At 43.3% G+C, this 21,720-nt stretch overlaps 3 protein-coding genes across 4 annotated transcripts; 1 reads left to right on the top strand and 2 right to left on the bottom strand.

The window, feature by feature from the left end:
* Positions 1 to 689: 689 nt before the first annotated feature.
* Positions 690 to 3,643, bottom strand: LOC135605500 (patatin-like protein 6). 2 transcript variants are annotated; one of them, XM_065095681.1, is made up of 3 exons: positions 3,338 to 3,643; positions 1,940 to 3,237; positions 690 to 1,176 (listed from the first exon to the last, which is right to left on the bottom strand). In XM_065095681.1, the coding sequence occupies exons 2-3, from the start codon at positions 3,173 to 3,175 to the stop codon at positions 907 to 909; spliced, it is 1,506 nt and encodes a 501-aa protein (XP_064951753.1). In that variant the 5' UTR covers positions 3,176 to 3,237; positions 3,338 to 3,643; the 3' UTR covers positions 690 to 906. The 2 variants fall into 2 exon arrangements, with proteins under 2 accessions (XP_064951753.1, XP_064951744.1); XM_065095672.1 differs by having other exon boundaries at positions 1,940 to 3,643.
* A 2,947-nt stretch (positions 3,644 to 6,590) lies between these two features.
* Positions 6,591 to 8,195, bottom strand: LOC135605495 (phosphoenolpyruvate carboxylase kinase 2-like). The gene is made up of 2 exons (XM_065095660.1): positions 7,372 to 8,195; positions 6,591 to 7,022 (listed from the first exon to the last, which is right to left on the bottom strand). Exons 1-2 carry the CDS (start codon positions 8,174 to 8,176, stop codon positions 6,952 to 6,954), a joined length of 876 nt encoding a protein of 291 aa, XP_064951732.1. The 5' UTR covers positions 8,177 to 8,195; the 3' UTR covers positions 6,591 to 6,951.
* Positions 8,196 to 18,659: 10,464 nt separating this feature from the next.
* On the top strand, positions 18,660 to 21,197 carry LOC135605490 (protein SHI RELATED SEQUENCE 1-like). The gene is made up of 3 exons (XM_065095650.1): positions 18,660 to 18,988; positions 19,071 to 19,759; positions 19,995 to 21,197. The coding sequence occupies exons 2-3, from the start codon at positions 19,129 to 19,131 to the stop codon at positions 20,381 to 20,383; spliced, it is 1,020 nt and encodes a 339-aa protein (XP_064951722.1). The 5' UTR covers positions 18,660 to 18,988; positions 19,071 to 19,128; the 3' UTR covers positions 20,384 to 21,197.
* Positions 21,198 to 21,720: the final 523 nt, after the last annotated feature.

Below are 21,720 nucleotides of genomic sequence, written 5' to 3'. Positions count from 1 at the left end.
GTCATTTAACCTTTTCTCTGCTAAAGAGGAATCAATTTCTGGGTGATGAGCAGAATCAGGGATGATGTTGAGGTGACAGGAAACACAGAATTTTCTGAAAGAAAAAGACAAAGACACTCATCTTGTGATGTTGAATTCATTGATTACTTGTGGCAAAATGTGTTCAAGTTACTTGAACAGATGAACCAGGTGGAAGACACAAAAAAAATCCTCAAGAATGCATGAATTCTGGAAGCTCTGTTGGTAGCTCATGGACCACTTCACTGCAGATAAGTAAAAGAAAGGTGGATTTGGCTAGCTCTTACCTTCAAAAAGGATAGGTTAAGAACAAAAAGATTCCTGAAAATGCAACTAAAAAAGGGCTAATTTTGATGCCACAATGGATTTGATAAAGAAAGAAGCCGCGGGAAAGTGTGTCAGATTGGAAGAGAATACTTAGGGATGATAAAGAGATTGATAGGAGGACATAATTGCATGAACATTCATGCTCCATATCGATCTATTCCACAGAATGTCAGCTATAAGATTCTACTTGACCTACCACGAAGAATGAAAACCAAGATGAATATAGTATCACGATGCATATTTGATAGCATATGACAAGCTATTAGACCATAGAGAGAGATTTTGATTTATTTGTTCACAAGAACTTGAATGTAGAAAAGCCCAGAAGGCAATGTCCGAGAAACTGAAACAAATGCAATCTCTTCACAAACATCATGAAATGAGACAACAAAGGTGTTCCATAGTAATGAAACATTCGACAATTTCTTTTCACCGTCTTGAATTCCTATGGAGATCAATGCTATTCTGCTATGCAAAAACCAGCAGGATCCAGCAAATGACAGGAGTGAAAAAGAAAAGGAAAGAAAGATTAGCTTTTTACTCGCAGGCCAATCAAAAACTCTAGTTGGACTTGGAAGTTGCTTGCTTGAACGCAACCGTGGGAGCAATCCGGCAGCGCCGCTGCTGGTGCTCCAGCACCAGCTCCCCTGCAAACCAATCCAATTTCTCCATATTTGTTTCCTCTCCGATCCTTCTCCCGCTGAATAGCACCGACTCCACATTCTTCTGCTTCAGCATTTCTTCAGCTGCCCCCAACAGTACCTCCACATTTGCAGGGCTTGCGTCGCAATCCATGTCCACTCCACACCTCCCCATGGTTGAAGGGTTTGCCTGTGATCAAAACCAAGATGCATCAAATAAGAAGAATCGGCTAAGACCATAAACAGAGATGGTATCCGGTGTGTTCATCTAGGGACAAGTAGGCAATTGATAGATGCATCCATAACAGGTTGGATTTTGTCCACCAATGCCATCTTTCCTACCAATGAACTAAGCATAACATGCAGTTCATGATCTGTAGAACAAAATATAATGGATGAAAAGAAGCCTACAACCAAGTTTTTCCTGCACTTTTAGCAACAAGTTATGTTTTGCCAAGAAAAGAACCGTGAAAAGGCTGAGCAGGGGCCTGAGACAGGGACCCAAATCCCCTGTTCTGAGAGGGGGGAAAGGCCATGGTGATGCCATTGCCTTGTCAACATGTGATCTCACAGTGATCTCGTATCAGGGAGCGCTGCTCTGCCCACCACCATTACCACCAGCGGCGCCGCCGGGCAAAGGAAGCCACCAGAACATAGACAGTTCACCACCATTGCCTCATCCTCTTCCTTTCCCACCCACGAAAGACAACGCACACGGAATGTAGAGGGAGAATGCACGTTTCCTTCTCCAAAAAGATCACATCTTTGGTCCAATTTGGGGCAGAAGAAGGCATCCCCACAGCCATTGAATGATACAGCGGACCCGAGGGCACCTAAGGCTCACGTTAACACCTGGGTGGTCCTCCTCCGCCTCCTCCTCCTCCTTCCGCCCCCAGCAGGCGTACGTTAGGTTTATGGTCTCATGTTAGCGTCTGAGGGTGTGAGAGGAGTACCTGAATTCGGACGTAGTTGGAGCTCCGGTACGGGCCGAAGGCCAGCGCCACGGATTGGTCCACCAGGTCCGCGGCGCCGTCGGCGGCGATCCGCGAGATGGGCCGGACCCACTCCCTGGCACCCCACCGCCGTAGCCTGCGCTGGTCCGTCTCCGGCACGACGGTGGTGCCGCTGCCCGTGCCGCAGCCGAGGGAGAGGACCATAAGGTCTTCGACGCCGCGGACGAAGGGGAACTCCTGCTTGTTGTGGAGGACGTGGGTGATGGCCGCCGCGGCCGGGTTGCTCATCGTCAGCCCGCCGTCGACACCGACACAGGTCGTGGAGCGGTCCACCGACCGTATCTCCGCCGGTTCGAACCTGCCTGGTTCCGCCCACGTGGCCCTGCATACCTCCCACAGCCGGAAGTCGAAGCTCTCGCTCTCCAGGGCGTCGGCGCGCGAGAAGACGAGCGGGGCGGAGCTTTGCAGGTCGTAACACGGGATCAGCACCGGCTTCACTGTATTGCGCAGCGTCAGTCTATCCCCGAAAGCCTCCTTCATGACCCTCTCCATGGCCGTCGTCGCGGTCCCTCCGCCGCCCCCGCCTTGGAACACTCCGCACAAGAACCCATGAGACGGCGTGGGGGAGGTCGGAGAAGAAGTAGACGCCTTTCGGAAGAGGCGCTTGCCGTGATCGGCGAGGAAGCGCCAGGTGTCGTCAGCGCGGAAGAGTGGGCGGGCGCCATCGCGAGTGGCGAAAAGCATGACGGCGAAGACGCCCCCGACGCCGGTGCCAGCAACAACGTCGAAGTAGTCGGAGATCCTGGCGTCGGGGTCGCCGGACTTGGACCTAAGGGCATGCTCGAGGTACGCGAGGGCCTTTCCCGGGAGTATCCCTCGCATCGCGCCGCCACCGCCTCCATCGATGCAGAGCACGCAGACCTTGCCCCTCTGGCTCCTGACCGGGGACGGCACAGCCGCGCCGGTGTCAGGCGCCACCGTCATGTCGGCGTCGGATGCGTGTAAAGGAGACGCTTTTGGGACCCAGAGCTGGTGGTCATCGTAGCCGAAGAGGAACTTGCTTTCCAGGATGGAAAAAATGTCGCAGTTAAGCTTGTCGGCATGGATGCTGGGCTCCTCCTCCTCCTCCTCCTCCTTCTTCTCTCCTCCACCCTTCTTCCCCTGGCGCACGGCCACCAGCATCTCCTCCGCAGCCGCCATCCCCTCTCGCTCGCTCTCTCCTCCGCTCCTCTCCATCACCTCCTCTCTCCCTACCCCTCCCGTCTCCTCGTCGGCATGTCGGGAAGACAGCGCAGGGCCTGCGAGCGGAAGGAGCCTATATATATATGACTGGATGAAGAGGAGGCAACAACACAGTGTAATTATAGGAAGTAGCTAAAACAGGGGATGCTCTCCAACTTGAGGGTGGGAATTGCCGCAACGACCAAACCGGATTGCTCCGCCTGCCTATCTAAGAAAGAGAGGGGCAGATGAGCTGCCTTCTTCCTCTCTTTGAACTCGGTCGGTCGGTCTGCTCTCTCTTTCCTTGTCTGCTTGTTGCGGATGTAGTTGATTAAGGTTGGCTTCTTGGCAGAGAGCACGCGAGTAAAGGAAGGAACGAGGAAAGTTGGAAGAGTGGGAATGGAGTTGCAGGGGAGGTGAGGGAACACAAAGGACGAAGATAGATTCAGAGCATGTCTTGTTCTACTTGCCCTGTAACTCATGCTTTTATTGCTTCTCTCACTCTCTCTCTCTCTCTCTTCCCAAATTAATAGTTTCTCCTCCTCTCTTTATAATAATAATAATAATAATAATAATATTATTATTATTATTATTATTATTATTATATAATTTCAAAATACTTTCACTATACAAAATTATATATTAAAAATGCTAAAAAAATAATTATATGAGATTATCTGAAGAAAAAAATTACTTTTTTATCGTCTGAGTTATTCAAGCTGGTCAAAAGAAAAAATATATATATTAATATTCAAGACTAACATTTCATATATTTTGTTGTTATTATTACTTTCAAGAAAGATAGATCTTTATGTCACAATAAGATTACGTAATTGGAATCAAGAGAAAGCCGATAGGATTCCACACGCATTTGGATCGCTCTCATATTTGGATATCCAAAATTAGGAACGATCGAAACAACTCCAAAGGGTTTTTAACTCACAAAACAATATTTTAAGAGGATAATATATTATCTTAAATAAAACACCAATTTCAATAAGGTTTTCCTAAAAAAAAAATATCTTTAAAGAGTGATGTTGTTGGCAGATCTTGATGGATCTATTGACCTTTTTATTTTTAGGTGTGTGATGACATTCCAAAAGATTATAGTGAAGCTATTGTCCAAAAGATCATATTTTTCTTTTTATACAAGATATTTGTCATCTTCAAATTAAATTATTTGAATATTTTACTATTTCAACTATTTGTCATCTTCAAGAATTTATCGGATGAAATTTGTAGTCGTCTGATGATTACTCATATTATTTTCATAATAGACAAAAATATCAAGAATAATTTTTTTAATGTAAAATGATAACATATATTAATTCCACCCATACTCATATTTAACGTTGACAATTGAAAATGTGTTACTTTCCGATAGATAGTTTGACTTATGACAGTAAGATCTTGGATTTAAATTCCGATAGATAGCTGACTTATAACTTATGACAGTAAGATCTTGAATTTGGCTATGTCAGATGCTTTTCTCCCCAACACATTCGAGAGTACTTTAAGGATATTCAAATCATTACGATCCATTGAATCTTAATTCGTTTGTAATATATAGACAAACTATAAATAAAAATTTATAGAAAAAGTCTATGTAAAATTCAAATAATTAAAATTATATCACTTGTTATTATTCCTGTAGAGATTAAGTTTTATAACTTTGGAAAATAAATGTGGATGAAGTCTATTCAAACAAAAACTATGTTTTTAGAGAGACATATACATATACATATATATACATGTATATATATATATATATATATATATATATATATATATATATATATATATATATAATATGTATTATGCATCCATATTCTCGATGCCCTTTCTTCTGCTTTAGTTGATTAGATCAAGAAGAATACATGTAATTTAATCTTATTACACTTATTAAAATATATGTATATATGTTATTTTTTTATATTTGTAAATGGTATGGTTATGAAGGAGACGTTGGATCAACTACGTTGCTCACCACCTCATGTGGGTCTAATATAATGCATTACAGTGAACGTTACCTTCTCCAAACCCCTTCTCTTCGACGTTGTGTCTTCCTCACATTTCTTATTCGCAAGTAGCTCCCCATATCAAGGATGTATGGACAAAGAGTTTGTGGTCCAACGACGAGTATAGCTCATGACTTCCAACCCTATCAAACAATAGAAAGAACAAAAAGAAGAAAGAAGAATAATATCACGTACGTCGATACAAGAAGAGACATATTGCATCCCCTCTTGTTGAAGAAAAGTATAACATCATCATCCATCCTAATCCTCCCTTTTTCTTTTCATCCCGCTTTAATGATAGATTACGAGCTTTCAGCTAACGTTTGGGCCACACAACTTGTTCTCTCTCTCTCTCTCTCTCTCTCTCTCTCGTTCTCTCTCCCTATATAATATACATGGAGAGAGAGAGAGAGAGAGAGAGGATAAATGGGCCTGATCTGAGCGACTACAACAGTAGTCTGGTCTGGGTTGGGCCTTGGTGGGCCATGGACTTTTACGTGGACATCTCTTTTCTTATGCAAGTATTATAGTAATACGAGGAGTATCCCTTTTCCTGGTGTCATTTGAGAGTTATAACTTTACATCTTTGGATTACATTCTCAATCATTGATAACACACCATAATGCTGGTGATTAAAGCATCTCACCCTAATAGAAAATCCTAATTTTAGTTACATTATGTTCAGAAAATCCACTTTTAGATTACAAATTTTTGGCAAACATGAACTCAGGCATGGAGGACAGGGCTTGCCCCAATCAGTGATGCCTCCTCCAATTCATTGTTTCAAAACCTCCTTGCCAACTTAGGATGAGAATGGTCCCTACTCCCATCACCACATGATGGCAAGGAGACATCACCATGTTCTTGTTTAAGGCTTTGTCTTGTCAATTTTGAGGTTTATCAATCACTATGGAGAATTGATTTTTGTTTTAAGCAATGGTGTCCCAGTGCAAGTTCACTTGAAAGCATTTCACTGTTCAAGCTAAACTTGAGGTTATTGGATCACAATCTCAATACCAAGTAGCATGAAAACTGAAGCAAATTCCCATCTGAACTCCAGTGATGGAGTTGCAAATGTTATGCATCATCCACCAGTTGAATCATGTAATTGGGAATCAAATGAAAGGGCTTGGAATGCAAGTCTTTTTCTTCATCAGAAAAGCAATTGGAAGACCAGATCTAAAGAATGGAGAATGCCATTCACATTATCTGATCTAGAAATGCCAAAGGTGAGGCACTGTCCTCTATGAATCCATGTGGATGTCTTGTTAGGTATATATCATCTGCATTTGTCTCAAAATCAATGCTATGTGAAGGTCTCTGAAGAGACATGTCAATGTTTGGCACATTGTTTGTATATATGTGGCTAATGGACAAGATCATGTATGTGCATGAGTCATCATCACAAGAGATGCACTGAATGACTTTCTCACGGAAAAGATTGATTGCGAAGGTGGGTGTAGATATTGAGTAGACAAATTTTAGAACGTCTCATCAATCAGTTCCATAATGGACTAAAATCAAAATCGAGGAAGCTACAACAACAAAGAAGTGAAGGGGAAAGAAGAAGAGGGAAGAATAAGGGACACTGAAGCTTTACATGTGTAGAAACAGAGGATGCCATCTCTCTTTCTCCTGCACACACAGCTCAAGCTCAGAGTGCGTGTTATGGTTCTGCAGAGCACTCTTCATGGAGCCACAAGGAGAAGCCAAGGAGAAGGACGTACAGAGCTAGCCACTGCAGAATCCAAGAACCAAGGCTTCGTCGTGCCGTTACATGGAGAGTGATGGATCTCCCTCTGCTGGCCTCATCATCCCTCCTCTGTTTGTAATCCATCGATGCCCTGTAAAAATTACATATAGATTAGATCGAAAGATCAAGTTTTTTTTTTTTTTCTTTCTTGCTCCCCAAACTAGTAATTTGAACAGTAACACAATTCCCAAACAAATCAGACGAAAAAGGTTCCATTTTTTTATTGATATGACAAAATCATTGGAATCGACGGGCTAAATCTTTGAATTTGAAGGAATAGAATCGCATTTCTTTTCGTTGGGGAAATCCCAGAATCCGATGAAACAGAGCAAGTAAAAAGGGTTTATAGAACCCTAGAAATCGGTGTTTTTGAAATGAGCCAATAGAAAACCCTCTCAAGAATACGATCGAAGAGAGATGGAAGTTTGATCGGTACTAACTGAGAACTTGCTCGGCGGAGAATCTTCTGGAGACGTCCTTGCAGAGAATCCGCCGCATCAGGTCCTTGGCCGCCGGCGACACCGAGCGGAATACCCTCGGCGGGAACCTGAGGTTGGCCCTCGCCACCGCATCGAAGATCTCCACCGCTGTTTCCCCATAGAACGGGGGCAGCCCCCCGGCCAGCATCATGTACATCACCACCCCCACGCTCCACACGTCTACCTTCTCCCCGTAATCCCTCCCGGCCACCACCTCCGGCGCCACGTACCACGGCGTCCCCACGATCCCCTTCATCGGCACCCGGCCCCCGTCAGCGCCCACGAAGCACTCCGCCGACCCGAAGTCGGCCAGCTTGAGCAGCCCCCTCGCATCGAAGAGTACGTTGTCCGGTTTCACGTCCCGGTGCACCACCCCCCTCCGGTGGCACGCGGCCACGGCCTCCGCCAGCGCGGCCACCACAGCCGCCGCCTCCGGCTCCGCGAACGGCGTCCCCTGGCGAGCAGCGATTCGGTCGCAGAGGTCGGGCCCGTCGAGGAGCTCCAGCACCAGATGCACCCACTTGTCGTCCTCGTATGCGGCGTGGATCTGCACCGCGTGGGGATTCCCGGCGGCCGCAAGGTAGTGGATCTTAACCTCCCGTTCCGCGCACTCGCGGTCGACGTCGTCAGCAAGGAGGCGCTTCTCGATCGACTTCAAGGCGAACTCCTCCCCGGTCACGGCCGAAATGCAACGCCGAACCAACCCGAACCGGCCCCGCCCGATCTCCGCCCCGATCTCGTAGTCCCTCACCAATCCCTCGCTCATAGCGCTTCGTTCCGTTCTCGGTATCCTCTTCTGCAACTCGATTCCATGGCCGCTTGGCATACTTATAAACAGAGAAGATTCTGGTCACCCGCTGGGAATATTCCCACCCATCTTTGACCACGTGGACGGTTCTATCAAAAGAGTCTCTGAATCAGACGGACACAATAGCCACGAATATTAGCTTTCCACGGTCTTTAAAGTGAGGCCCATTGTTGTATTATCCCCCAGTTGCCCATCGTGGATCCATGACCGTCAGATGGGATGGGGCAGCAAACTTAGAGACATGGACGGTGGCAATAGCGAGGAAACGGGTGTCCCCGATTTTGACGGCTTTTTCCGGGAAGTAATTGGACGTTGCGGAAAGGGTCCCACGAGAGCGTTCCGCGCGAAAAGCCGACGCGAGGGGGACCCACGCGAGAAGTGGGCGTTGATTGGGACGGGACACGTGGGTGGTGCCGGGGAGTTTCGGTATGGTTTGCGTCGGGGACAAGGCGTGAAAAGTAGGGAGCTCTTCGCCATAAGCTATCGTCGTGGAATCGATAAGCTGGTTGCGTTTGACCGTCGCGATCGCGTGTCGCGGCCGTGGCTGAAGGAAGCATACGGCCTTCTGCTTATCGCGTGGAAAATATCGTGCTTTGAATGTCGCGCAAAGGTGGATGCCGATGGAGGACTTGAACGAGCGAGCCTGGAGTTACACGTGGTGTTGAAGCGAAGGCTGCGACGTTCTCTAGAAGATGGCAGGAGTCAACACCACCCACACTAAGATTAAGCTTAATTAGTGCCATCAATTTAACACCAAAATTACATGCGTAGCCAAGAACAATCGACATAAGCTACTCAAGTAACTTAGTTCTAATTACGTCACGAATCGTACCGTTCGAAAGATTCGGGCTCTCCGGTAAGCTGTAAGTCCAGTGGCAGGTCACGTCAAAGGGCACATCAACGAATGAAATGAAGGAACGGGTGGCCAGCTGCCATACTAAGCACTCTGGGGTTTATTATTATGTGTTTCAATCAAATTTGATAAGATATATTAAGAATATAATTAAATTTTGATGATGATTATTGGTCAATAAAATAAAAATAAAATTAATGATATTAATTCTCAAAATTATTTATCTTAGATTTTTTTGCTATCTGATCTTTTAATAACCTAAAATCATATAAAATATATAATAATTAAATATATAAATATGTAAATACGTGAGTATACGAATTCATCGATCATAAGAATTCTGTGAATAATAGAAAAAGAAAAAAAGACGAGTGTAGTTATCTTTACAAATCCACGTCGTTACAAATTTCAAATTCATTATGCCTATAAATCAGATAAACTTTTTTTTTAAAATATTTTATAATATTTAAATATATATTATTATTATTTGATTTTAAATTTTAATATTAAAATTCGTTCGTTTAATAATAATATATTATGATTTTTATGCTTATATTTGACTCTTATTTTGGCATGTGGCTCTCACCGGGGCTGGAAAAACCAGGGCGGTCAGCTTATGGTGTGGAATGGAATTGGATCAGTCGTTCTGTACACTTGAAGACACTGTTGTAAGGTAGTATATTAAACGTGGGCTTCCGTTTTGGGGCTTCGGAATTGGTCAGAAGATGTGCACATTTCTCAGTCCTTTGAAGAAATGTTTGTAAATAATTCCTCCTGAGAACATGAGTCAATGATATGTTGACTCGGAAAATAATCTCTAAAGAAATCTGATTAATAGATACCCAAAGGCAGTTAAAAGAGGTAAGACACACGAATACTAAAAAAAATTAATCCACTTCCATCCAAGCTAAAATTTGTAATATGTTGATTTAATTCCACATCTGAAGTGGAAGGAGACTTGAATTTAACTTAAATTATTACTTTTAATTTAAATTTAAATATTTTAAATCAGTGATTTATAATCAATAAAGTACCAGATCAATTATCACATTGGTTTCGGACATAATAAAATTTACTACAGTAAACCAAAGCTAGCAATAACTTAAATTGACTACTGATAGAGAATCTGTGCAACACAGCTAGTCGGGAGGCATCATATGATCATTGAGAACACATATTCCAGCATCAGTTAGCTAGACACATTTCAGGATTTTATGCCCAAATATCTAATATTATTATCAATCTTCAGAAAAGTTTTAACATTGAAGCATTTCTGAACCTGAATCAGTCTCTGATAATTACAAACAATCACAAAAATGGTCACTTGGCTAATTTCTGAGTTCGACATGTTGCATTCCCATAGTCTTTGTGTTCAAGTGATTAAGCAAAGAAACAATTTAACTCGTGCTTCTATTCCCTAAATAATGCAACACCACCATCCATGATCAGAGAACACACTCACATGTTTCTGGTTCATTGTTGCATTGGCAATCTGGAAAAATCAAAATAAAAAACATAAATAGATTCTGTTAAAATCAAGACCAACTACTTGATAAATCTCGGCATAAAACTGGATTTATGGTGACATCCCTGCCTGCAGTAACTTGAACAATAAAAGTGTTGGCCCAAGTATTCTAAAATGCTCACTTGATCTAGATGCAATAGAAATGAATGCCATGAAATAAACAATTTGGGATTTAATATCTTTCTGTGTGGAGCCATGGGTACAGCAATAACGAAGTGAATGCCGACGCCAAGTTGCCTGCGGAGAACAACCTTGGAAAGCTATGAAGCTGTTCTAGGGTAGCTTTGACCTAGCATCAGAAGAGTCACAACACTCATTTGGGCAGCTAATAAATGTATGAATCAGAAACGGTAAGTCTAAGCAGATGCAACTATAGTATGGAGAAATACTACATCAAGTTTAATGTCCATCAATTCTGTACATCCCTTACCAGAATGTTGGCACTTGCAGAATAAGCCTCCCCTGTGGAAATCTAATGTATTTCTAGATTAGTAACAAAGAGAAAGCTTTTATTCCATGATCTTAAAAGTACTCGATGTTTTGCAACTTGCTTGAAGACTAGTTAGCTACATAAGCTATTTTTATCCTGCCTATATCAACCTCACTTTATCCACGAAATGTTTGTCCCGCTATATATTTGCACCAATATTGTAGTAACAAAGGCTGTTCGATTTCATACCTTTACCAAACTCCATAACACGCCAAGCAAATACTTCCTGAACCCATTGATATCCTAATCATGTGTTAAAGGGATTAAAAAGTTTTCCAATGGTTGATTTGAAAATTCTAGCAATTTAAAAGCAACTTTTTTGGAATATATTCTTTAAGATGTCTTAAGTCACCATAATTGAAGCATTATTTTGATGAGCTTTTATGGCTAGAGATCTTAGGTCACCAAAGAAATGAACACCTTTTATGGTTAGAGATCTTGCCCTACAAAGCATGTTATTTAGTCAAAATAATTGGCAATAGCAAGGATTACAAATTGGCAATCTTCAATTCCATTAAACTACAACTTGATATGATATTGTCTCTGTTATCTATGATCTTGTTTCTTCAAGGCAAGAAGGTATCCTCCTAGAGATATTAGCAAGAAAAGATGTTCAAAAGAGATATGGAAGGAACAAGAGAAGATAGAAGAGGAGAGAAGAGAAAAGAGGGTTAGAAAGGAACTGAGAAGGAGATAATATTTATAACTTTAATTCAGATATAATCTAATGCCTTTAAGGCTTACCATGGCTCCTAAACATAGCAAGACTTAATCGGACTTGAGTAAAGGACTTAATTGTTGTCTTATTCCATATGTTACAATAATCCATTAAATAACTAGCCTAACTATACTACAGCCGCATTAAGGTTTATGGACAACATATCAACTCTAAGTAGAACTTTAAAAACCATCCAAAATCAACTTAGAAAATAAGGATGAAAATACAACAATATTCCTAATCCAAGTGTGCCTAGGACTCTTCTGAGACAAAATACCGAGTTGGAACTCAATAGGATCAGGCTAAGGAGCCACTCCAGAAACTTATGGTGCAATCTGATGCATAAAAAATTATTAACTGGTTGAAAGGGATGAGTGGAGTTCCGTGGGACCACAGATCAATGGTGGCAGATATTTTGGAGTTGGCACAGTAACTCATTGTGGTACAGTTTCATTTTGTCAACAAAAGTGTGACAATTATGGCACATAATCTTGCTAACTTGGGTAGAACAGGAAGATCAACACTAACCTGGAGAGTTGAGGATGCTAACAATTTTGTAAATGGACACTCACTGAGGGGTGATATGACTCAAAGTTGAATGAACAGTTTTTCTTTTAAAAAAACACTCGATAGGATCTTAATTCAGATATTTACTTGAACCTTAACTTGGGATTTAATTTGAATGCCAATTTGAACTAATCATCTTCTACGGTTCTACCTTGATGCAGAGATTGACACCATCAGTGGACCCACCCAAGTGCTATAGAGTCTAATAAAGATCTCTATAGTCTATTTTAGGCACTAGCTTCTATGGAGTTTTCTAAGTTGATGAAAGTGAATTACTTGTTAGTATTTAGCATAGCAACAAGATCCAGTGTTCTTATCATACATAAATCAACCCATAATGTTGTCATCACTTATCGATGGATAACTCCATGTGAGAGGGAATATTTTGATACCAATCGCTATTCGCCAACTGGCAACCACCAAGGAGCTGATGTGGAAGACAGTGGGACATCTACATGACATAGAAGATGATTGGGCTGGCAGCCGACACCCCCTCGGTCGTCCTCTGCTAGCGCAGTGCTGCAGGGGGGTGTATGGCTCGACGCCGCACCACGGATGGTCATACCAGTCGATCCGCACCTCAGGAGATCGTACAAATCGACCTGTGTCTCGGGAGATCATACCAGCCGACCTACGCCGCAGGGGGTCGTACCGGACGACTGTCCACATGAATGTGCCACGAAAAGATGTATAGGTAGTCCCTAGCGACCGTAGCCCCATCCCAAAGGCTTTGTAGGTATAAAAATCAATCACCGATACTTGAACAGGGATCAGATTCTGAACCTCAAAAAGGCTACAGTCCCCACTCAAAACTAAACCAAGTGTCAGAGGGGTCGAGTCGAAAACCCCCACCTAACACTGACCTGTTGTGCAGGGCGCCGAAGAGATCGAGCTCACTCAAGCACCATCTTGGGACAACCCCTATAACTCCTGTCTCCCATCTCGCCCTCGGGAGGACCTTCCAGGATGACCTTACACCTTCGAGACAGGACCGACTCGTACCGACTCCCCGTCCACGGCATCAAGTTGTTAACACCACGAAAAAGGATTGTTGTCCTAAAGAGTAGCAACAAATTCGTTCCATATAAATTTTTTGAAGAGTTAATTATTCCATACCTTAAGGTTCCAACATTATTGTTCTATGCTTTCGAACTCAAGTTCCTCCTTAATAAGATAATAGAAGTACGAGTATCCTCTATGATTCAAATTTTTTGTATGAGAAAATATTCATCACTTTGCTTTCCTTAAGATGCATGAAACCTTTTCTTAAGTTTGTGCTCTGTTAACTTCTTCACTTCATTGGCACCTTCGAGATAACTTCTTTTGCAAATTTGCCGTTTACTGTTTCTTCTAAACTTGTTTCTTGTTTAAGATTTTGCAAGTTGCATGAACTTAAAACTATTGAAAAAATATCAGCCTTCCTACCAAACAACTTGGCTTGGTAGGCTTTAGGTAATCTCTCTCCTGTTTAGGCATCCAGTAGTGTAATAGGCATCCTGGTGACATAAGTAATAAGAATGAAAGAAGGAAAGAATAGCAGCTTACAACAGCTTGTTTTCAAAAGGGGGGATGAAGTGATTCATGCCAAACATCTCTTCCGTTCCAGGTATCTTAACCATCTTCCTCCATAGACAACCTGATATATTCTCTATTCTCTATGTGCAAAGCCGTCCCACTCTGTCAAAGTAGAATTTTTCATATTCCTGCATGAATCAATATTGAAAAGGAAAGGATCACGAGTTTTGAATTCCAGAAATTTATCAAGATTGAAAAGGATAATAAAGATATTTCATGAAAGTTTGGAGCCTTTTAAATTGCAGTGTAAAAAAGCCCTCATTCTGTACATGTGACAATTGTCAGGAGCAAAGTTAAGAAAAACCAAATAAAAATAACAGGAAAAAAAAATACCTATGCGACTTTGAGAATACATTTACACCAGAAACTATCTAACTATTAGAATATAAAGAATTTTTTTAAACTTGCAAAAATATCATCAAATCTAAACCAAATATAAACAACAATAATGGTCAACTCATAGTTGATCACTCTACCATTCCTCTATAATTCTCTATGTTAATACAATATAATTCCCACTAATTTTTATTTTATTATAAAATTCATATATCAAATAAGAGATTTATGGGTATAGTGAGTAACTGAAATTATTTATTGATCTTATTTTGCAAACTTCAAACTTAAAAAACAACAACAACAACAACAACAAAACCATAAGTTCCAATTATTTGGGGTTGGCTATATGAATCTTTTGCTGTCATTTAGTTAAGTTTAATTAAACTTCAAAAATATTATAGTAATTTCTGTTTTATTCCAAATGAAAAGACTACCATCACTGAATTCAATTTGAATTAACTAGAATCAATTAGTTTATTGTAACTTATTAAAATAAGATCAATCTAATTAAATAATTGTTTTCAGCCAAAAACCAACAAGCCCGTTAAGATTAAACTAACGCTAATATATTGACATACATTTCAACGTAGGATACTATACATCTAAAGAGCATGGAGGTCCAGTTTTGCAAACTGTTGTTTCAAAAATAGAGGTGCCTAACTTCTTACAATGATATACTTAAATTTTACCTAAACACATCAAGAATGAGTGTACGAAATGAACTTATGCCCATTCATCAAAGAAGATGCTAGGTCGTCATAATTGCAATGTAAAATGAAATGATTCAATATGCACATAACCATTCATCAGTTGGCAAACAATTTGATCAAGAACAAGTTCCAAAACAATCAACATTCATACAAAAGATACATGAAAGAACGAAGTACCAGTTTGCTGGTTTCTAGTAGTGAAAGCCACTGGCAGAACAGTTCGTCGGCTGATTTAGGGTTGTCACTCGGAGCCAACTGAGACATTTCCGAGAGCTACAAAAGATCAGGGACGAGCAATGCCACGTCTCGTACTATGGCCACATCCATCCCAACCATTTTCTGCGTCTCTCGTACAACAAAGGACGAAGCAAGCACCGCTAGAACCCCAACCACCTTCAAAGAAAAGATTCCGAAATCCCAAGTTTAGTCTAACCGATTGCAGCAAAACAACCCTAGACATCCCAAGAGCAATTCGGGCCGCTCCCTCGTTCGCCACTGCAATCCAGGCATCCAACACTCGTAGCCGAATTCAAAGAAAGAACCCTAAAATTAAAGCTGGAGAACGGAAGAAAAATCAGATCGTCTCGCCTCGCGAAAATCGTCCTCTTTTCCGGCTTCGTGGCTTCACGGAATCGATCGAGCTCGAGATCACTCGCTCGATTGAAGGAGACCGAGGGAACGCGAGGAGGCCGAGGGATTTTATGGGAACTCGGATGCGATTTAGATCCCGAGCTCGCCTTACTTAAGAACGAAAGGAGAGGGGAAAGAGGAGATTTAAAACGAACACAACACGAGACCAAAGAACGTGGAGGGGCGAAGAGTGAGCGGTTCAAATCACCAAATACGTATGTATACGTATATGATTCATTTCGATCCCAAATAACATCTAGCTCAGCTTCTGCCACGAGTTAGGCCACGATCTAATTAGCTAGCGGAAGCAAACAGGAAACATGCGTTTCCTCCAGCAATCGCAACCACGCGGCTTCCTAACTCGTAGGTTAGATCTGTCGTGTCTAATAGGACCTGTAGTCCACCACTAGATGTGTGTATTCGTACAGGAGTTCTACAATGGCAAACTCGTAAATTACAGCCAAAGAGAGGAAGATTAGTTTTAGAAGATTAGTTTAAGATATTAGACTGTAAAAAATCATAATATATTGAAAGTAAAAAAAATAAACAGAAATAAAAAGAACAAACACAATGCACAACACTCTCATGTATATGGGAGGGTTATATAGGCAGTCTAATAAGATCTTTTCGAATAATGATCCCTTAATCTTAATGACGAGTCACCAGAATTTTTTGATTTATTTTCGTTGTTTTCTAAACGATTCGTTTTTCTACGAAAAAATTGATTAAAAAGTATTTTCTGGTTTTTGTTTCTGTTTATTGCTTTATTTTCTGAGATATCATATTTGTTGTTTTGCAGTTTAGTCCAGTTTATGTTTTGTTTTCTATTTTATAATCCTTCTCTTCAGATTTGTCAGCTTAATAGGGAAATACTTCTAATCGGTGCAACAAAACTCGACCTTTCCGACTACACTACATAGATTTCCTTCAATAAAGTCAAAGAAACAAAACTCGATCTTTTGCATATAGTCCTTTTCTGATCTCCTCTTCTGTGCAGTAAAGATCTGTAGAGTTAGATGAGGTTTGGCTTTGGGTTACTCGTTTAACACTGAACAGGTTTCGTTGCTCCCTGCAGTTTTCAACGTCGATCGATGAAAGCATCTCTTGTTCTTTATCTTATATTTGGTTGCATGAACTTAGACTTCTAACCTGACTGCTCATTCAGGAGTGATCCCATGGCGTGCTGAAAGGGTCATTACATACATTCTGTGCTATTCTCTGATTACATGACCATATACTTCTCTGATAAACAACACCATGACCATGTACATTCTGTGCTGAGCACGGCATGCATGCATGGTTCAGGGTGTGTCCTATCACGTGAGAGAAGTCTCGGCCCGGTGTCAACACAAAACACCGACGCTGTTGGGACGAAGGATACTCCCTTCGTAGCACATGGATGCTATGTTGGCTCCGGGATTTGTGATCTGCCTTCCATTCCCCCACCCTCTCTTTCTCCGCGTATTCGATTCTTTAAGGGTATCAAGCTGGCTCCGCGTCCGACAATGCCAGGAGAGATGAGATGCGAAGAAGAAGAAGGAGGAGAAGGAGAAGACGGGAAAGCAGGAGAGCGATCGAGGGTGACTGCTGCAGATGAGGGAAAAGAGGAGAGTCAACTCCCGGGAGGCCGCGCAGGGCTCGAGGAGTGGGGAGAAGAGACAACAGCAGCACCTTCATCGGGAGCTCCCCGCGTCATTCTCCCGGCAAATCAGCTCTACGGAGACGTCCTTTTAATACATTCTATATCCATACTAACATGGTAACAGTTGGTAGATGTGAACAGTGGTACCATTTTCTTCCTCTGGCTTCTCCCCCATGAAACCTTAATCACGTTCTTTTTCTGCTTTAGGTATGCATCTTCTTCTTGCATGTGTGCTCACTGGGTCGATGAATATTTGGACTTGTGGGAAAAAGTCCAAGTGGACTTCCCCAATGTGACTTAAGAAGTTAAATCAATGATGAGAGACAAACAAAGGGAGGGAAAAGTCAAATGGTGCATGTTATGTAGTAAAAGATAAGCAAGCATATTACTGCATCCGTGTCAGAAGCATGTAGAGGAGTATATTTATGATCGGTGGCTTCTCGTAGTCACCCATGCATGTAGTACATACGCTGGAGCGTATTGAAGAGTTTTGTCGGGAATGGCACGCGTCCCGAGTCGAGTAGCCATATTCGGCGCGACTCCGGACCGGCGGAGCAATGAATGCATCACAATAGAATACTCATGCACAGTACTGCACGTAAAAAGCTGCAGTTTATACGCTTATAATATGAGGAGATCAACAATGCACCGGAAAAATAACATCTCCTTGCTAATATTATGCTAATAAGCTTGGTCCAAAAGAGGTCACAGGATAAACTATGGTCAGCTTCCTGTCATCACCTACTCATTCTGTGAACTGCAGCACTGATATTGAGGTACATATTAACCTTTACTTGTCTATATGGGATCTTTGGTTGCACTTCAATTGGTGTGGACATCAAGTGTTGCACACTGAAGACAGTGGCAGGGGTGTTCAAATGGGATGGGTTCAATGGGGGCAGACTTTTGGCGAGGTTTACTTGGGTCTCTTGTTGGTGTTGGTGTTGGTGGTGTTGTGCTGCCTCTAACTTTTGAGCAGGTGCAGTAAAGTAGAGAGAGAGAGAGAGAGAGAGAGAGAGAGAGAGAGAGAGAGAGAGAGAGAGAGAGGGGCTGGGAAAGTACCGGGTTTTGCGCGTCGAGAGGGTGGCCGAGCAACAGCTGGCTGTCAGACACGTGGAGCTATCTCCTCCCTCCGATCGTGCGGAAACATGGTCCAGAATCTAGCGGTAGCTCATGATGGATCAGTAGGCAACGAGAAGCAAGCAAAGGGAAAATTGGGCTGATTCATGTTTTCTTTGATCCTTTTTATTTCCCTTTTTGCGACCACAATTCGTTGATGATTACCAGCAGCAACCTCGTTCTTCAGACTTTTCATCTGATCTTAAATCCGATATGCGAGTTTGCTTGTTTTTAGTGGGAGAGATGATGGGAGGAGAGAGGGGGGGCGAGGAGGGGGTGTAATAAATGGAATTGAGGTTGTGGCAGTGGCAGCGAGTGATTGCAGTCTCCATGGCGGCGTTGCAGTGGCTCTAATTCCGTGTCTTAAATATACTCCCCAAAGCGAGTGAGGGCAGAGAAACAGAAAGACAAGTGAAGGGAAGGGAAGGGAAGGGAATTCAAGGAGGGATCGAGGATGAGGTAGCAGTGTTGCTACAGCCGCTGCTGCGGCCTCCCTCTCCATCTTAGTGTTAGGGATTGGAGGAGGCGAAAAATTAGCAGGGAAAGCGAGCATAACAAGAACGACATCTTTGCTACTCAGTAGGAATACAAGGAAATCTCTCGAGGTACAGCCACCTATTTATTCTCTCTCAGAAATTCTACTGCCTTGTAGATTTATCATGATGCAGTTTGTGCTTCTTTTAGCAGAGGGGAGAGGAGGAGCGATCGATCTTGCTATGGATTTGAAGCTTGGTGGGTAGGAAGCATGGCAGGGTTCTCTCTAGGTGGGGGAAACAGGCAGGGCGGAGGTGACGAAGGGATCCCACCAGAGAGCTTATTCCTCTACGGCAGCGGAAGCGGCGTGGGCGGCAATAGAACCGAAGAGATCGGCTACGGGAGAGGCTTCGAGCTATGGCAGCAGCACCAGCAGCAAATCCATCGGCAACAACCTCAGCAACAGCAGCAGCAACTCTACATTTCCTCCACCGCCGGGCTCCTCTCTTTCTCCGATGAGCCGCTCCAACCTGGCGGATCGATCGAGCGCACCGTCAGCTTGAGGGACAGCGGAGGAGGGGGGATGAGCTGCCAGGACTGCGGCAACCAGGCAAAGAAGGACTGCTCCCACATGCGATGCCGGACCTGCTGCAAGAGCCGGGGCTTCCAATGCTCCACGCACGTCAAGAGCACCTGGGTCCCCGCCGCCAAGCGGCGCGAGCGCCAGCAGCATCTCGCCGCCGCCGCCTCCTCCCTGCAGCAGCAGTCTCAGCAGCTCCGAATCGGAGGCTCGACGAGCGGCGGAGGAGGAGATGTTGGTGGCAGTGGAGGCGGGGAGCCCTCCAAAAGGCCACGGGAGATGACCACCCATCTATCCACCGTCATCACCACCGCATCATCAGGTAGCAGCAGCACATGCAGTACAAATCATTCTACTATTTCGTGAATCCACTCCACTATTCACTCGAATCATTTGCGTGTGCTCCGTTCCATCACTCCCACTCGCTCCCGTCTTTCACTGTCTTCCTCTTTCTCCTGCACCCATCGCCTACTAATCCAACAAGAGACGAGTGTAACACCTCCTTGCACGCTTCTTATGTTACTTGATGGCCATTAACTGGAACCACACTCTGGCAGGAGGGGAGGTGAGTTTCCCGGCCGAGGTGAGCTCCCCGGCAGTGTTCCGGTGCGTTCGGGTGAGCCCGTTGGACGACACCGAGGACGAGTTCGCATACCAGACCGCGGTCAGCATCGGTGGGCATGTGTTCAAGGGCATCCTCTACGACCACGGCCCGGACGTGCCGACCCCGTCGACTCCTCTCGCGCTGCACGGGGAATCCTCGTCTTCCGCTGCCGCCGCTTCTATCTCGACCGCAGCCGCTCTTGCCACCGGCCTGGCTGCACCTTCTAGCTCAGCTACCGCGGCGGCTTCCACCGGATCGATGGATCCTTCCGCCCTCTATCCGACGCCACTAAGCGCCTTCATGGCCGGAACCCAGTTCTTCCCTCACCATCCCAGACCTTAGAGAGCTAACGAGCAAGGCTATATAGCATGGTAGACACTTCAGCTAGAGCTAATATTTTTACCTGCTTCTTTTAGAATTTGGAGCAATTGTTGGGTCTTATTCTTGTTTCGAGTTTCCTACCTTGACAATGCAGCGTCGGGAGTCAAATCCTACTCCATTCTAACAAAAGTTGCAGTCATGCATGGCTTAGCTTTTCTTCCTACTCCTTTCATTCTGAGCCTTTGTCTTCTTGGGATTGCTATTAGAGAAAGAGCTAGGCTATCGCATGCCCTCTAGGTCTGCCGGCTTGGGAGTGGGACGACCCCAACAGCATCGACGAGTAGCTTGGCTACCGGAAGACCTGCAAGCGAGCTGGAAGCATGGATTCCTTTGTTCTTGATGGCTTTGCTTGGGTCTTGGATTCTTTAGCTCAAGAAACGTCGGCATTATTTAGCTTGAGGGTCATGTCAATGGCCCGGACTGCACAAGGTCGCGGCCACGCATGGCATGGGTGTATACGGAACTCGAGGAGGGGAAAGCTCATCTTCTGCACCACCCATCTATTCTGTCGCTGGTGTTCCTTGCATGCATTACTTCTTTATGCGAGTTGCGTATGATTTTTCCGCCTCTTTTAATGGCATTGATGGATGGATGTGACCTTCGTCTGTTTCTTTCCAATGGCCTCAATATAAGGAAGAATGATATGAAAGGATAATAGAAGCAGAAACTGAGAGAAAGAACATAACTTTATTAGGTATCGCAATGATTTGTAATCTCTTATCAACCCACCTTTTTTGCTACAAATTGAATACTGAGTACTGGGATTTGCCTGCTAGAGATGATTAATTGTATTAGGTTTTACTTGCGTCTCTCGTGAAACTTATGTTTGTTGATGTTGCTTCATATGACAAGAATCTATGTTGAGGTTTGGTGGAGATTTTTCTTGGCTTAGCTTCTGTGTTTCCAAGTTAAGCTTCCGAAACTACTCTCTAATCTGGTTAATGACATCTTGGATTACAAAAGCATGTTCTTTATGTTATTTACTTGTAAGGAAAAGTTGTTCATCAAATATTTAGGGTTTATCTATACCACCCAAATATGAACAAACAAACATGATGACCTCCTTTTTGAACAAAACTAGATTCGTTTGGATTAATCCATCTCAGTTTGGATTGTGTTATTTTAATTAGAACAGTTACTTTGTTTCGACTTAGTGATATATCTTCTTAAGAATGCCGTATTCAAGTGGTAAATGCCTCTTCTTTATAGGGTCATGATTATTTCTGTGCTAATCATGGTCATACGTTCTTGTTCAAATCGAGTTACTATCATAACATGATATCCTTGACATGCAAAGA

This window comes from Musa acuminata, chromosome BXJ1-2 (genome assembly GCF_036884655.1).
Source record: "Musa acuminata AAA Group cultivar baxijiao chromosome BXJ1-2, Cavendish_Baxijiao_AAA, whole genome shotgun sequence".
In the NCBI taxonomy this organism is placed as follows: Eukaryota; Viridiplantae; Streptophyta; class Magnoliopsida; order Zingiberales; family Musaceae; genus Musa; species Musa acuminata.
Note: the sequence above shows the minus strand (reverse complement) of the source record. Positions and strands in the feature narration are given on the sequence as shown.